The sequence below is a fragment of the Peromyscus eremicus genome, chromosome 16_21 (assembly GCF_949786415.1).
Source record: "Peromyscus eremicus chromosome 16_21, PerEre_H2_v1, whole genome shotgun sequence".
Classification (NCBI taxonomy): domain Eukaryota; kingdom Metazoa; phylum Chordata; class Mammalia; order Rodentia; family Cricetidae; genus Peromyscus; species Peromyscus eremicus.
In genome coordinates this window covers 51,896,119-51,912,573 of record NC_081432.1, presented here as the reverse complement: position 1 = coordinate 51,912,573, position 16,455 = coordinate 51,896,119, and the positions used below count along the sequence as shown (strand labels likewise).

Here is a 16,455-nt window from a genome sequence, read left to right as displayed (position 1 = left end):
ATTAGCATAAACAGGTAAAAAGAATAAGTATCATAATTTCTCTGAATTAAACATAAACACATAGATAGGATTCCAATAAAACATGGTGGACTTTTTTTCATCAATTAGACAAGATGATTGTAAAGTTCAGTGAAAAGTGAACAAAAGTAACCATTGTTAGGATTTGGTCCTTATTTACGTCCTTTAATTACGTCATCAGCCTTCGCTGGCTTCCCAGCCTAAAAAAGCGGTTGAGCCCTCTGTGGGCTCTCTCTCTCTCTCTGTTCCCTCTCCTTTCCACTCCTTCCCCCCGTCGGTCCCCCTCTCTCCCTCTCCCTCCCCCATGTCTCTCTCTCTCTCTCTCTCTCTCTCTCTCTCTCTCTCTCTCTCTGTCTTTCTCTGTCTCTCCCCCCCCCCAATAAAGCTCTAAAAAGGGAACCATGGCTATGATTCTTTTAATCAGCACGCTCCTCCGCCGGCATGGCCGCCACAGGCGGTGACCAGCCACGAGGGGCAGCGCCGCCGGCATAACCAACAACCATAAAATAATAATTCAGAAGTAAGAGTAAAGAGGTGTTCTGAGACACCACAAAAACTTTTTAGAATCAAATGGAATAAAAACGTGACAACGTCACATGCTCAGACAGGGCAGGCAGAGGGGGCAGCCTGGAAGACTGCTCACACAAGCGAGTCCACAGGACAGGTAAGTACGTGGCTTCATGCTAACACACAGATAGATTATTGAGTGAATAAGTGAATAGCGTGAAAAAAGATAAAACCTGAATTTTTGACTCCCATCCTTCACCCAGAGCCAATTTCAAATAAAGCATCTGGACATAAAGAGATTAAGTGGGAAAAGAATAGAAGGAAGCACAGAATTTTATTTCAGAGAAGCCTACTCTGAGTGTTTTACAATCTCTAAAGCTAAAAGGCCAAAAATAAAACATAAACATAAAAGCATTTATGAATCATAAAAAATAGATAAAAACATTAAATTTTTTAAGTTCTTAAAATCAATAAGAAAGAACAATAATCAAATTTTTAAAGAAAGATTGAGATGAACAAACTTCCCAGAAAGGAATCTATAATACCTCCTAAGCCATGGAAATTCAATATCTCTTAAAAGAAGTATGACTTAAAACTACACTGAAATATTTTTTATCTCTAAGATGTTAAACACCAAAAAGTTGCAAAAATGTATTAGTAAGATGTAGGCAATAGATATTCATACCTACATGTAAAAAAATTATACAAACTTTAAAGAGAATATATCTTATACTTACTTATCAGCATTATATTTTTATTCCAATTTCTCATGTATGTGTGTGTGGTGTGTGTGTGTCTATATAAGGTTTTTACATGTATGGATACAAATGTTCATGCATGTGGATACATATACTTATATGTTCACAGGCATGTGGAGTCCAGATATTGATGTCAGGAGTCATACTCCATAACTCTTTCACCTTATTCAGTGAAGCAAGGTCTCCTAGTCAAACTCAGAGCTCATTGATATAGATAGATTTATTAGCCAGCTTGCTCTAGGAATCCAGTCTCTGACTTCTAGTTGCAATTATAGACAGAACACATGCTCATCTAATATTTATATGGGCTTCCTGGGAGCCAAAGTCTACGTAGCAAGCACTTTAACCACTGAGAAATCTCTCCAGTCCTAAATCTTAAGTGTATTTAATCCATGGCCCAGAAATTCCACTTCTAATTAATTATGCTACTAATGTTTCCCACATATATAAAATTGTAACTGTGTGTACAAATACAAGATTGAAGTTGCCATAGTAACAACATCATGGTACTGACAGAAAACCAGACAAGTAGACCAGTTGAGAATAGAAAATGCAAAAGTAAACCCACACAGCTACAGTCATCTGATTCTTGACAAAGATGCTAATAACATACATTGGGGGAAATCTTAACAAGTGGTGTTAGGAAAAATACTTATTCAAATATATAAGACTGAAACCTCTCCATTCCTCTTCATGCCCCTCCTATCTTTATATTTGTCCTATACACTTACCATCACCCACCCCTCTTTTTAATTTACTCTACCTTCAGCATTAATGATGTCTATCCCTATATCTCACCTGGTACAAAACCAATTTAAAATAAATAAAGACATTAATGTACAACCTAACACTATGAGACTACTGAAGAAAACACTTCAAAATATAAGCATTTAACAATTAATGAAAAAAGAGCCCATGAATTTGGAAGAGGCAAGGAAGGGTATGTCAGAGGGTTTAGAGGGAGGAAAGATGTGATTACATTATAATCTCAAAAATGAAAGAAAATGACAAAAACAGCTATAAGCACAGCCACAGCTTTCTAAACAGAATTCCAAAAGCTCAGGAAACCACAGCGAAAATAGAGAAAGGGTTGCATCAAATTCTAAAAACTCTACAGCAAAAGGGAAAACAATAAAACGACAGGCTACAAAGTGGACAAGGGAATAATACCCAGAATATATAAAGAACTCAAAAACATGACCACAGAAAGAACAAATAAAGCAAACACTAAATGGGTATATGAACTAACAGACAATTTTCAAATAAAGAAATAGAAATAGTCGATAAGCATGTGGAAAATATATTCAATGTCTTTGACTATGAGTTAGATGCAAATCAAAAGTACAGAGATTCCCTCCAGCCACAGCAATGTCCTGGGTGTTGCAGAACAAGCCAAGCTGATTCTAAGTCAAGATGCCATGATATTCTTCTGCCTCATGTTCTCTTCCATAAGATCTCCCTCAGGCTTGCTCCTTCATTCCATCCTGGCCTCTATTCTCCAGTGCCTTCACATCATTCCTCCAATGAAGGCTAATGAGCACCCTAGCCCAACAATGTCCTCCTCTCCTCTTCATGCCCTCCCCAAATTATTTTTGCTCTACATCCTTACCACTACCTACCCAAGAGTATAACTTTATTTTTATTTGCCATACCACAGCATTGAGCTCCTAATGCGTTATGAGAGCTAAATAAATTCTCTTTATCATGATTTTGTCAGTGGTAGTTGTGAGAAATTATAGCGGTGGTAAGATTTTACCATTCCCATTTGAAAATGTGTGCTTCACAAGCACACTGCCTAAGAAGGCAACGCTGTCTTAGTCCAAAAGTGAATTAACAGTCTGTACGAAAAGCCAAGATTGTTCTCAGAAATTTCTTTTGAAGACGCTTGAGGAAAGGGATAAGTGGTGACTTTGAGTATTACAAATCTCATTTTTATATTTTTTCACTCTGTACTCTGCTCTTATTTAAATTTCTTTTTGACAGGCCTTGCCTGGTTCTCTTTAAATTCCCAAAGCAGGGTCTCACACATTATACTATAAATAGGGAGTTTGAGGAGTCTGTTAAAATACAGATTGACTCAGAAGGTCCAGAAGACTGCACTTCTAACAAGCTCCCAAGTGATATAGATACTACTTGCCCAGGGCCACACGTGAAGGACTAAGGTCATCAGCATCCAACATGGTGCTGTATACAGGGTACAATGAACATTGATGGACACTGTACTGGTGACGGGGAAGGAGATGGGTTCACTGGGAAAGTCTAAATGCAATAACAAAGAAAAGAGCATCTCCCAGATCCCACCCCCCAGTCTTAATAAGTTACTTCATACGCATCTGAAATTATCCCTTCTCAGTGTTTACACCTTTTGCTGAAATGTGGGAGGAGGATGGATGGTTCTCCAAGTCCTTCGAGTCTCTTCACTGTTTATTGATGATGCATTTCCTGACCGGGGTGTTCATAACATTCCAATTCTCCTGGGACTGATTTTTTACACTGAGAGTTCTTAATTCCAGTTTTAACACCATAAGTCTTGTATTCTGAGAGCACTGTCAATCCCAGGCAAACTGAGCAGTGAGTCACCTACCTGTGCAAATCACTCTATGTAGAGCATGTAGCCGACTGAGTCACCTGTAGCTAGAGTTTTCCTGCCTGGCCCACAGTCAGGACAAATCTCTCTCACCTGCCAGTCCCACAGCCACTCAGACCCAACCAAGTAAACACAGAGACTTATATTGCTTACAAACTGTATGGCCATGGCAGGCTTCTTGCTAACTGTTCTTACAGCTTAAATTAATCCATTTCTATAAATCTATACCTTGCCACATGGCTCGTGGCTTACCGGCATCTTCACATGCTGTTTCTCATCATGGCGGCTGGCAGTGTCTCTCTGACTCAGCCTTCCACTTCCCAGCTTTATTCTCCTCCTTGTCCCGCCTATCCTTCCTGCCTAGCCAATGGCCAATCAGTGTTTTATTTATTGACCAATCAGCAACACATTTGCCATACAGAACATCCCACAGCAGTCACCTGTCTGCCTGAAAGATGTCTACCATCTAGCAGTGGGCCTGAGCTGAGAAAGTAACTCTGTAAGATCAAACCTCCAATAAATCTAGTCAGAAGGCTGCAATAAGCCCAAACCTTAAGCCAATAATTCGTGGCATAATGAAGAATATGGTCTTTCACTCTGAGCAAAACATGTTTCCTTGCTCCCTCCTGACAACACTAAAAAGAATTTGCTATTCTGTGTGGATATGAAAAGGGGTGGGCCTGCTAATTCATTCACCCAAGGCAAAACAGAATCAGAATTAAACTTGTCCTTTGAACGATGACCCTGTCTAGAGCATACCACTTTAAACTGTTTTCTGGGCTACAGGCTTCAGGCCACCAGAATCAACAATGACCAAAGTGCAAACCATTAAGAAAAGGAACTGGGTATTGTATTCTACAAAGTTGATACATTAGCCAACATGAGCCTGGGTATTTCTGAAACTGTCACAGTCCAGCTGGAGTTTTTCTCAACTAGTAGACTTCTTCAGAAAGTAACAAGATTGGGAAAGATCTCTCTGCTTTCCCATGGACCTAAGATCCAATCCATCCTTCTGATATTGACAAGACCTACTATTCTCGGACTCGAACTATGCAAACAGTAGTTGGCTTTGCATACTGGCCAAGTTTCCAGGAACACTAGGGAAATAAAAACTCTGTGAAAAGTTTCTAGTGGGTGGGCATACCTGCCGAATACTGTTACTTTTAAAGGAGTGTTGCCATGTGTTGACTCATTTGCTCTCGAAGAAAGCTAGGTAAGCTACAAATGAGGTGTAATCAGGCCATTCTAAAGGTAAGGCAGCCAGCACAGAGCACTCTGTTTTGTATTTTAGCTCCACCCCCTCCCCTGTGAGGTCTCAGGCAAGTTGTCTTTCCCCTAGAACTAGCACTGTTTCATTTAGCACCTTGGAGTTTTTCAGGTGAATGACCATCCAAGTTGACTCCAGGGTCTGATTACATGTCTCATCACCAGCTAATTCTAGTCTTAATGTGCCAAGCAAGTCCATCTCAGAGCTTAAAAGTGCTCTTAATTTGAAGAAATGTCTAGGAAACAAAAAGATGTAAATCATAAGACATGTGAGGCCACGGGCCTAGATTGCTGCATGACCAAGAACTCTAGCTTCAGAAAGCAGGTGCACAGTGGAGGCCCCCCCGAACACACACACACACACACACACACACACACACACACACACACACACACATTACCTATCTCTGCAGCCGTAGCAGGCTCCACAGCATCGAGCCTGGGTTCCACATGCAGGAAGAGGCCTTCTCCACTGGCATTAACAGCAAGGCCTGAAGGTCTCACCAGCATCAAAATCCGATGCACTCCCACTGGTAACAGGTCCATCTCACAGACCACGTTTGTTTCATTTGAGAAAATAACTTCACAACTTGTTTTGTTCACTGTAACCTGTAAGGACTGGGAATCTCCAAGGAAACCAGTTCCAGTAAAATAAACCAGTAGGTTGACGTCACAACCTAAAAGGGTAGGTGGGAGGAAATTCAAAGCTCAAATCAGTGCTGACACTCCGTTTCAGAGCTCTCACTCCAACATCAAAGGCTTGTTCTCTTTCAGCTTCCTCTCCCAAAACTGAAGGAGTCTACTGATGACTCAGACAACTGTGTTTATCATCCTGGTACAAAGTCCCCACCTTCAGCTTCCTCAAACTAGCAATGAAATGCCATAACTTAATAAAAATAAATCAGTCAATGATAATGTAAAGGAAGTTTGAGTCAAAGGACTGATAATAACCCCACGCACATATTTAAATAAGAATATACCCCGTAATGAACCAAAAATGTGCCTTCCATTGCATCCATATCTACAGAGGATGCTGATGCTCCTACCACAGCCTCTAATAAAATCACTGAGTCTACGAGTCACATCTAGAGCATACCAGGGGAATACCACACATAATCCACACTGGGAGTTGACTCTTGCAGGTATTGGAAAGAACAGGAGCCCGAACAGGAGGCTGGTACGTCATTCACTTGTACAGCCACCTGGGGGAGGGAAGTGAGAGAATTAAGAGGAATGTATGGACTTCACGAACACAAGGGCAGTTATAAAGCATTTGTGCGCATTTCCTAAATTAAAATGTCTTTATGATTCATATATTCTCATTTTCTTTTTTTCTATTTTCTCTGTGAAAGTTCTTAGACAAAAAAAAAATGAATGGTTCAAAACATATTAAATTTTCTCCAAGTTGTGGAAATGCTGAGATCCATTTGTGCAAATAAATACAGTTAATATATGGCTTTCTGAAATGGAGTCCTTTCTGTGATTCCCATCTAACCTTGAACTGGGCTCTGTGAGTCTTCCGGACACCTATATTGTACATGACTGAATATGATAAATTGTCTTTTTTAAACATGTCCTCTCTGTCATCTGGAAATAAATTTCATAAACTTGGAATATACAAGGACTTTTTATAACTGGGCCCACACTTCATGAAAACTATCTTTTTTTCCCCACTAGTACAAACTATTAGGCATGGTCCTCTTGCCTTCATGGCAGAGCAAAGTGTAGTTACACATTTGGGTTGAAGGTGGTTTTGTCCTAGAGGATAAGTTCAGACTCTGTATCTCTCCTTTTCAGTAAAACCAAATGAACGCTAACTCACTTTGAATGATAATTCAAACACTCTTTAGAAATAGGGAAGGTAAAAGGTACGACTCGATTGATTCTGTAGGATTCTTTAAATGGGTTAAATGCACACTCACATTATATAATAGTTCTGTAAGAGGAAGGCGTGTTCGGATGGCATGGGTGACAAAGAGCCCTTCAACTGTATTCATAATGATTTATTTTCAAAAGACAAAATTAATGATAATCAGGACCAGCAAGATGGTTCAGTGGGTAAAGGCACTTGCCACCCAATCATGATGACCTGAGTTCAGTCCCTGGAACCCACATAAAATGAAAGAACTAACTCCATATAGCTAGTTGTCCTCTGGCCTCCACATGTACACCAAGTCACATACTCTCCCACCCCACCCACACACACATCACACATATGTATACACACACCAATAACAATAATTATAGTAAATAAGTAAACTTAGAAAAATATTAATCATATTTAACCATTCTCAGGTTGGATACTTAGTAATTGGTTATATGTATTTTGCTATATGGGTCTTCTAACTTTTGTACCATAATAATAGCATCAATATTTATAAAGAACTTGGTGCTTAGAAAGCAATTACGTTTTCACAGTACTTTGGAAATGCTGTGGAAGCAAACCAAATGAAGAAATGAGCTACAGAAGTTGAACCAATTGGCCCTCAGTGTAAACAAGTGAAGAACTTGAAATATGTTTGGTGCTGGTGGCCCAGCACTCTCACCTGAGTTTGCTGGTTGGCAGTAGCCAACATGTCTCCAAAGATGGGTCCAAGGAAAACTCCACCGTCATATACCACACGAGCAATTACTGCAGGATTCACCCCAGTAAGATTTTGATCTGAGACCTGAGATAGTTACATTTCTGATCAATTCTGTCATGGAAAAGAAATCTCATCTTGAGGGAAACAAATGAGTTTTTATTCCATATTCTGTTTGAAATAATCTCATAGCTTGAATTGATGAAGAATTTTAGTCTAGAAACCTAATGGTTAAAAATAAAAAAATAAAAAGTGGCTAATAAAAGGTGCAGTAAAACAGAGGGAAGTTTGTGAGAGGAGTTTGTCAAAGAGGCACACACACACAAATAATAATCATGGTAAGTCTTGAGATACTTTGCTTCTATGTGCCTCTCTGTTTTATTAGTTTGTAATCTAAAATATTAAAAATAAAACATAAGAAAAACTTGCTTTGAATTCAGAGCAAGCATTATCATTCTTCTTCCATCTCACTCCAGGATTTTACTTGAGAAACCACTTATCTCATAGCGCCATAAAGCTTGGATAAAATTTCATCTTGGGCTTTATTTTATAATAAGCAAATGCTAGATGATCATTCGATTATTTTTTAAGACGTTAAATATGCAAGAGCATCTGCTTTTGTCATTATCCAAAGACAGCAAACCCTTTTCTAAATTCCCCTCTGCCACGCCATCTGCCTCATGATGATCCAAGTCGATCACATCTGTTTAAATTATCCGATAACAGATGTGGAAAGCTATGTGGCGGACACTGACCAACAGCTCCTCTCCCCGCATTGAGTTAGGAAAAAAGGCACTGGGTGTCATGAGATGAGACCTGAGATGTAAAATTCATGTTGAAACCTTCTGAAGAAGGTTATGGAACCTCTTTGCTAGAACACACCAACAAATAACAGTAATAATCTATATCCATTTTCATTCATATAATTCTGTCTTTTTCTTACAAAATTTCTCCAGGAAACCAAATCTATCCCACACACACACACACACACACACACACAAAAGGTTGGTTATACCTACTCTGATAAAATTGGGCAAATCCCCAGTCTGAGTAGTCCAAGAAAGAGTCCACACATGTTCATAGCAGGAGTGTAGCTCCTTTGTCACAGTGAAGTCACTGACATTGAGGTATCCAGATGTGGACTCATCAGCATTGTCCTGCAATAGCTTATGAAGATGTCTGGAAGACATGTGCACCGGAACATCTGTGAAGCAAGAGTTTGATGCAGAAAACAGGATACAAAAAAAAAGAAAAAGAAAAAGAAAACAGGATACTAATGAATACACATTGTGGGTGTCAGCATCAAAGATAAAAGAAAATAAATACCAGGGTCACACTAAACTTGCAGGAGACTTTCAGAATCAAAATATAACCACAAGAGAACCTTTACCCCACATAACATCATGTTTGTCCCCAGAAGTAGATGACCACTTCTTACACTGAGACACTTCCTTCAGTGTTACATCACCTGACACACAGGGAACATGCTATGTCAGACAAAGCTGCCTCAACTATCCACTCAACACACAGGCTCCAGACATCTTTGAAAGGGCTGAACGTCTAATTAAATGTTGGCTTTTCCTTGGAAAATTTTAGCTGGTCCTGCGAACAGAGAAAACTTGGCTACTTTTCACAGGGAGTAGGGGAGGCACACAGCAGCTGACAGCCATAAAATGTGGCCAATACAGCTGAGGAATGTTGGCACTTCGCTTTGCTTTCTCTATTAGAATCTCCTCTTAAGCCCAACCACCTGCTTTCCCGTTCCGCATCCCCACAGAGAAATAACAAATCTCTGTGCTTCATACTTTACCAAAAGTTTCCATTTCATTAGCTAGTTCTAACAGCACTGTGAGGTGGGCCATTGAGGCACCCCCATGCCCACCTGAGGGATGAAGAAAATGAACCCTAACGATATTCCAAAGCTTGCCAAACCAGTGAGGCAGGTTTAGATTAAAATTCAGGGTGCTTTTCACCTGCTCAAGAGCCTTTCTCTTGAGTGCCACACTGCCCTGAAGGGTTAATAAAGTACCACGGTGTTTCCACAAGACCAACAACAGTTCCATCATTAAAAAGCATTTGGGGTCTGTACTCATTCCACAGAGTTAGGCTAAGTCTGACTTTCCTCAGTGGCTCTGCGGGAGCAACGTGACAGGCATCCATGTTGTAGTCTGAGAGCAGAAAAGCATCTCTGCAGAGAATCTCTCATTTGTAAGAAGTATGGCCTGGTGGTTCATATCACAGAGACAGAGGCATTGGGGACACTGGCCCATGTGCCTTAAGCTTTTCCTATGTTGTCCCATTATAGTCAAAGCACCCCTGTGTGCCTCCCACCAAGGAAGATCCTTTCTCAGGAGAAAAAGTTTCGGGGAACATGTTCCACCTACCCATACAGCTTTCCTGAATGCCTCTGAGTTCCCTTATGAAGTCCCACATTTCTGCTAGTGTTTATCAATAATATTCTTGAGCAATATCATTATCTCTTCTCATATTCTGTTCTTTGTCAAAGTGCATATTATTGAAGCTCTTGAAACATTGTGCCAAATTGTGTCCATAATCTCAAACTTGGGTAACTGTTAAAATTCTCAATAGCATGATAGCCACTACATTTAACTCTGAGGGACCTGAGTACAATGGGCGTTGGCCTAGGAAATTCCAGAGAGAAGATGAATTCGAACCTAAAATACCCAGGTTCACATCTAGAGCCCATCATAAATTATTTGTAAGAACTTCAGGGAAGCTTCAGTGTGACTGACTGAATTCCAACCTTCACAGCAAAAAGGAGATATGACAGTGTCCTAATCCTTTGCAAGGCCAAAGAATAAACATTATCTCATGTGGCAGAAGAGATAGTCAAGTTAAGGATTTGAGAGGAGGAGTTTATCACGAAGTGTGCAACCAAATCTTATCTATCCGTCAAGACCAAGGCAGAGGAAGTGTTGAGACACGGGAAGCAGGCCATGACCACAGGTTAAAGCAATGCAGGTTCAACTGAGGAATGGCAACACCCACCGGGCAGCCAAGACATCATCCCCTAGAGCAGGGACAGTTGGGACCCTACCCACACCTTCATGGGGGGCTTTGAACTCCAAAACTAAGAATAAACTTCTGTAGCCCTAGGTCTCCAAGTTTGTGATAATTCATTACAACAGCCAATTCACTCACTTTCCTCATCTACAAAATTAAAAGGTTGGGATTGTACAGTCCATCCCTTCCCAGGTCTTTCATGTCAAAATAGCTATTTTGAACCCATCACCCTAACCATGGAGCTCACAAGCTGTTTTTCACCTTATGTACCCCAGTATGGACATGAGAAGCTTTGTCCCCTGATTGCCCCTTTACCGAGTATCACTGTGTCGGAGAGTTGGAGGAAGAAGTGTCCTCCCAAAGGCGGGCTTGTCCTCTGGAGTCGCTGTGCGGTCACTTCAATCAGTTCTGATCCTTCACCTGTCCCCTCAGCGGGCACGTAGCTGCAGCATATCAAAAACGAAGTATTAGCCACCACAGCCATTAGGATGTGCGGGGCAGACCAAACCCAGCTCTTTACAAAGACTGCTTCACTCCCATGATTCTATGCTTTGGTTTCGAACTCCCAAATATTGAATGTTCCTCTCCCACTACAGCAGGAGCAGTGTGCTACACATAGGAGGCTCTTTAAGAACGTGCTACCAGCATTGATCCTATGAACACAGGGATCCAGAGCAACAGGCAATTCTTCCACACACCTGCCACCCCCATTTCTGGTTCATAAAGGACATGGCTTGCTAGAGCTTCATTTACATACTCAGAGTCAATGTGCCCTGGTCCATCAGTGTTGCCCCAGCACCCCCTGATGAAGCATCTACTCCACCTCACTAACATCTGTTTACCAACACAATGCCAGTGCAGCCCTGCTTTTGATAAACAAATGACCCAAATAACTGCAGCATGAATTGGGGTGCAAAACTGTCCAGTCGCTGCCCTGAGCTGACTAGTTGTGTCCCCTCACAAACACAAAATTCACACATTGAAATTCTAGACCCCCCGGGGCCATGGCTTTAGGATGTTAAACCTTTGAGGAGGTATTTAGGTCATGAATGGGATTGGTGTTCTTTGAGAAGCATGCTCTAGACAGACCGTCCTCTTTCCCATCACGGCCACAGTCTTCCAGAGGAGCGCAGGAACTTGAGGTAAACTCAGAGAGGAAGGTCATCAGGAACACTCTGAGTGTAACCTGTACACAGTAACTCAAACTAGCTTTTATCATTTCATAGTTAATAGTTAAGAGCCAGCCAATAGGGCACTATTTTGCATGTGTGTGTATGTATATATGATATATATGTGATAATCATATATACATACACACACACGTATAGGTACAGTACACATACAAGGCAGGGCATTGTTGATCCTGCTGAGTTTAAGTGAAATTTAAAAGAATAACATACATGTGGTTCCAAGACTTCAAAGTATCTGCTTTGTAAAGGACGGCTAGAAATAAGTCAAGACTAAGAAGCCACGCTTGTGGTGCTCTAGTGCCACCTGCTGGTGAGTTCTCAGAAATGCCTATTTTTGTTCCTTAGACTGAAAGAATTCCAACAAGATCAATGTACTGGGACTGCAATTAGGGGAGTAAATGGAAAACAGTGCTTACTCTGAGAAACATAACAAACTCTCTAAAAACAAATTCAATGGAAATAAGCTCCTAAATGTAGCTCCGGGCTGGCTGAATCAGCACCACTAGGTCATTGAAAATGCAAATTTTTCAGACCCCCTAACCTACCAGGTCCCCACAATTTGTCTTTACACCAGATCTCCATCCCAGTCTGATGCATCATCCTTGAGATAAGACTGTGGCTCTAAACAGTATGAAGGGGAGTTTTCCCACCGCAGTAAAAAGCTGCACCCCTGTGCACCACAGCCAGCTGTGGATACTGAGGAGACCCATGCAGGACAACCACTTCTTACCATGCAGTGATGAGTGGGAGCTCTGAGCCACACCCCGCCAACCAGAAGGCTATGCGGTAGACTGGAGGGAATCCCACCACAGAGACTGACTCCACCAGATTCCCACCTGGGCGGGCTGTTCCAGAATCAGCTTGAGAAACTAGAGACCAGTGATCCAATTAGTACCAAATAACTCAAGATAGAGGCTTGTAAAGTGGAAAGTTCTGGCTGAGGATGGTGAGTCACATAGTTCTCCATGCACACACAAAGCCTCAATCCCTATCCATGTACTACCTCAGAGAAACTAGGGGAGAAGGTGTGGGAGGACTACGTTCAACTTATTACCAAGAGGGAAATGCAGTGGTGTACAGACATGAAGATCAGCTCCACAGCAAATGTCAATAAGCCCCCACCAGCCAACCACCTCTTGGAACACCCCTACATCCGATTGTGTGGGTGACAGTTACCCCTTCCCTCCCATAACCTCGGGAAACCTTCATGGCACACAGATGATCGTCCCTGGGAATGCCATGTATCTAAGGGATGTACTGGGCTCTCATAACTAGAGCTACCTAAGTGTTTATCATGGTGTGAAGTGATGTGTGTGCAGAAACATGCGAATCCAAATCCCGGTTTTCCCACTTCCCTTGGACTCTGCTAATCAACATAAGCTCTGTGATACTCAGCTTTCTCATTTTCAAAGTGAGAGTCACAGCATGTGGGACTGGTGGAAATCTTTATAGCAGGTAGTTCAGTAAAATGGCTGACTTCGATGACCACAAAACATTTCAATATCCGCTGTCTTCCTGCTTGGCACTGGGCAAAACAGCTTTTCCTCAACAGTACTTCCAGTTCAGATTACAGAGAATTCAAGGGCAATGATATCCTTGTCTTGCTGTTTCATGACCACTTCTTTTATTGTTTGTTTTAGACAGGGTCTCACTGTGTAGCCCTGGATATACTGGAACTCAGTATGCAGACCACATTAGCCTTGAACTCGTACAGGTCTGCCTGTCTCACCCTCTCCAGGGCTGAGTTTAAAGGCATATGCCACCATGCCTGGTCCTGCATGCCCAGTTCCTACTGCAACACTGGCACAGAGCAGGTGTTCAATATGATTATGAGCTCTGCAGAGGAAGCAGTGTTGGGAAACTTTGGGATCCATTCTATCCCCACGTTCCAGCTGTGTGCGCTGGCAGAGAAAAGGGCTTTGAGAATAATCCCTCTTAGCCTGATTTCCTCATACATAGATTAGAGGTGGCAGGACCATCTCAGGTGCCCTGAGAACGACATGAAATGATGATGATGATGATGATGATGATGATGGTGGTGGTGGTGGTGGTGATGGTAACAATAATAATGATAATAATAAATAATAGAAGCTACTACAGTAGACACAAAGAACTTCACAGGCTATTAAGCAGAATAATATAAGTACATATTATATTGACCAGACAAACATTGTTAATCCTGATAACTGAGCTCAGTAACAGAGTGCATATTGCCGTTAACTAAAACTCAGGGCGGGGGAGTTAGTGCCGGCCGAGCAAACGGGCAAAGGAAGCAAACAGCTTCACCAATCCCAGTCTTCATTCTTGTCCCCGCCCCTCCTCCTCCCTGGCCTCCTTACTTCTCCCTCAGATGCTTCTGGATCTACAGAGCTTTGGTGGTAAAAAGGTGAGGGTGGCGAGAGAGGGCGTCGGGTGCTTGGCTCCAGGGTGAGGAAGAAACGAAATGGCACCTGTTATCAAGTTGAGAGTTTCCCAAACAACGTGTTTAAGTGTGTGAAACACTGGCTGCCTTGGCCCTCTGAAAATCTGGGCAGTACTTGAGACTACAGAAGTCCCCCAGCCAGTTGTCTTAGACACCAGCAAATGCAGTTGATCATCTCAACACGTGTCTGAACAGCATCGCTTTCCAAGTGTGCCAGAGCAAGGGCTGAATGATTAGCAGTGTCTTGGTGTGACCCAAGCATTCAAAGAACACTTAAACCAGCGGAACAAATAAAAGATGGAATTTCGATAAGCATCGAAGATGACATGTTTAAAAATTTGTAAGAGAGGGGTTCCCAAGATGACTCAGCAGGTGAAGGCATTTGCCATGCAAACATGGACAACCTTAGTTCAGATCCCAGAACCCATTTAAAGGTGGAAAGAGAAAACCAACCACAAAGGTGTCCTCTGGCCTCCACTGTACACTATGGCATGCACATACACACACACACACACACACACACACACACACACACACACACCCCTAAATAATAAACAAAATAAAATTTAAATTCAATGAGATGATGTGATTCCAAAGCTGATAGTCCTCTCAGAGCCATGTGCAACCTCTCTTACCCATAGGTCTGCAATTTTTAGAAGGGCTCAAAAGTGGTGCGTTTTGTAAATAAAACAATAAGTGACTGTGACATCTTCCCCTCCAGAGAGTGAAAAGCTATGAGAGACAGAAGCACTGAGCCCAACGTCACAAGAGACAACCTTGACAGAATAGAAAAGGGAGCAAAAGTTGGGAAGCTGGAGCCCTGAGAGAACCTAAACCATCAGCCTTGGCCATCAGTGCTCATACATGACCAACCTCAGTGGGACTCATCAGGACAAGCACTGTGTCCTGAGGGCAGAGGCCAGCACAGCCAGGTGAGGGCACTGTCCCCAAGAGAGGTCGGTCAAAGGAAACTTTGTGGGAAAGTGAACCAGAACTAAACTCTGACTGTGTGGTAGGAGTCTGGGAGGACCAAAAGGATAGGTGGGTCCCCGAAGTACCTGCTGTCTATCTGGAGACTCATAAATCAAATCTGTAGTCTGTATATAAGAGCAGATACTGTGCGTTGCTTCTAGCACTGTGTGTGACAGTGTACAGTGACACTGAAGCTGGAGAAGAGGGAGAGGCCCTGCTGGTATAGCAGTGACAATCACAATTTCTATGGTTTTAAGTACTTCCTGGGTCAGGAGACACAAAGGGTAATTTTGTATTAATCATTGGTTAATCTTGATGTCCGCTCTTTATACACCCATTTTACAGATGAGAAGAACAAATCTTCCGAGCCAGAAAGTTGTACTGTGGGGGCATAGTAGTACAAGCACAAAAAGTAAGATAAATTGATGAGATAAACAGAGGAGAGAGAGAGAGAGAGAGAGAGAGAGAGAGAGAGAGAGAGAGAGAAGCGAGCAGCTAGCTGGAGAGACATAGAAGTAAAAGCACACATGTTCAATCCCATCTGCCTTCAAACCATGGCAGGCAAGTTGAAGAATCCCCCATTCTCTCCTTTGGAAGAGAAGAGCAATGCCTAATGTGGGTGTTTGAGATAGGTGTTTGTTTAACAGGCAGGCCCAAGAGAACAACAGATGTGGCGATCACCTGTTACGTTTGTGTCTGCAAGGATAATTTCATCCAGATAGAGCAGGCCCGCCTCCGGGGCCACAGGAAGGATGTCAATCCGATGAACCAGCAACGCAGTGTTTGTCAGAGAAGACTGGAGATCCTCAGAGTGATGCACACATGTGTCCCAGAGGTTAACGCAAGCGAACTGCCAGCTGCCAAAGCAGAGAGGGAGGGGACTCTGGGTAAGGTCTCCATCCTCCTCCAGACAGCCCCCCTACACCCTGGGCTCAGCCCACTTCCATCTACAACACTGGTGAGTCGTTTCAAGTCGGTCACTCATTCACAACACCAGGCATCCATCAGCAGCACTTTCGATAAACAATGTAGTTGTACATCTTAAATATAGATAGATTACATGTCAGGTTCTAACCATGTACGGATCATCCTGGGTATTCCTGTATTATTGACTCGTTTTGAAGTTTAA

General features: G+C 42.2%; 1 protein-coding gene across 1 annotated transcript in view; it reads right to left on the bottom strand.

Moving 5' to 3' along the window:
* The window catches only part of Pkhd1 (PKHD1 ciliary IPT domain containing fibrocystin/polyductin), a 462,210-nt gene that overhangs the window by 402,179 nt on the left and 43,576 nt on the right, over positions 1-16,455 (bottom strand). The window contains exons 21-27 of the mRNA XM_059282214.1: positions 16,008-16,183; positions 12,663-12,801; positions 11,058-11,185; positions 8,738-8,922; positions 7,683-7,805; positions 6,233-6,338; positions 5,538-5,813 (exon numbers count right to left, since the gene is read on the bottom strand). Coding sequence (XP_059138197.1) covers positions 5,538-5,813; positions 6,233-6,338; positions 7,683-7,805; positions 8,738-8,922; positions 11,058-11,185; positions 12,663-12,801; positions 16,008-16,183 — 1,133 coding nt within the window. The remainder of the gene's footprint in view (positions 1-5,537; positions 5,814-6,232; positions 6,339-7,682; positions 7,806-8,737; positions 8,923-11,057; positions 11,186-12,662; positions 12,802-16,007; positions 16,184-16,455) is intronic.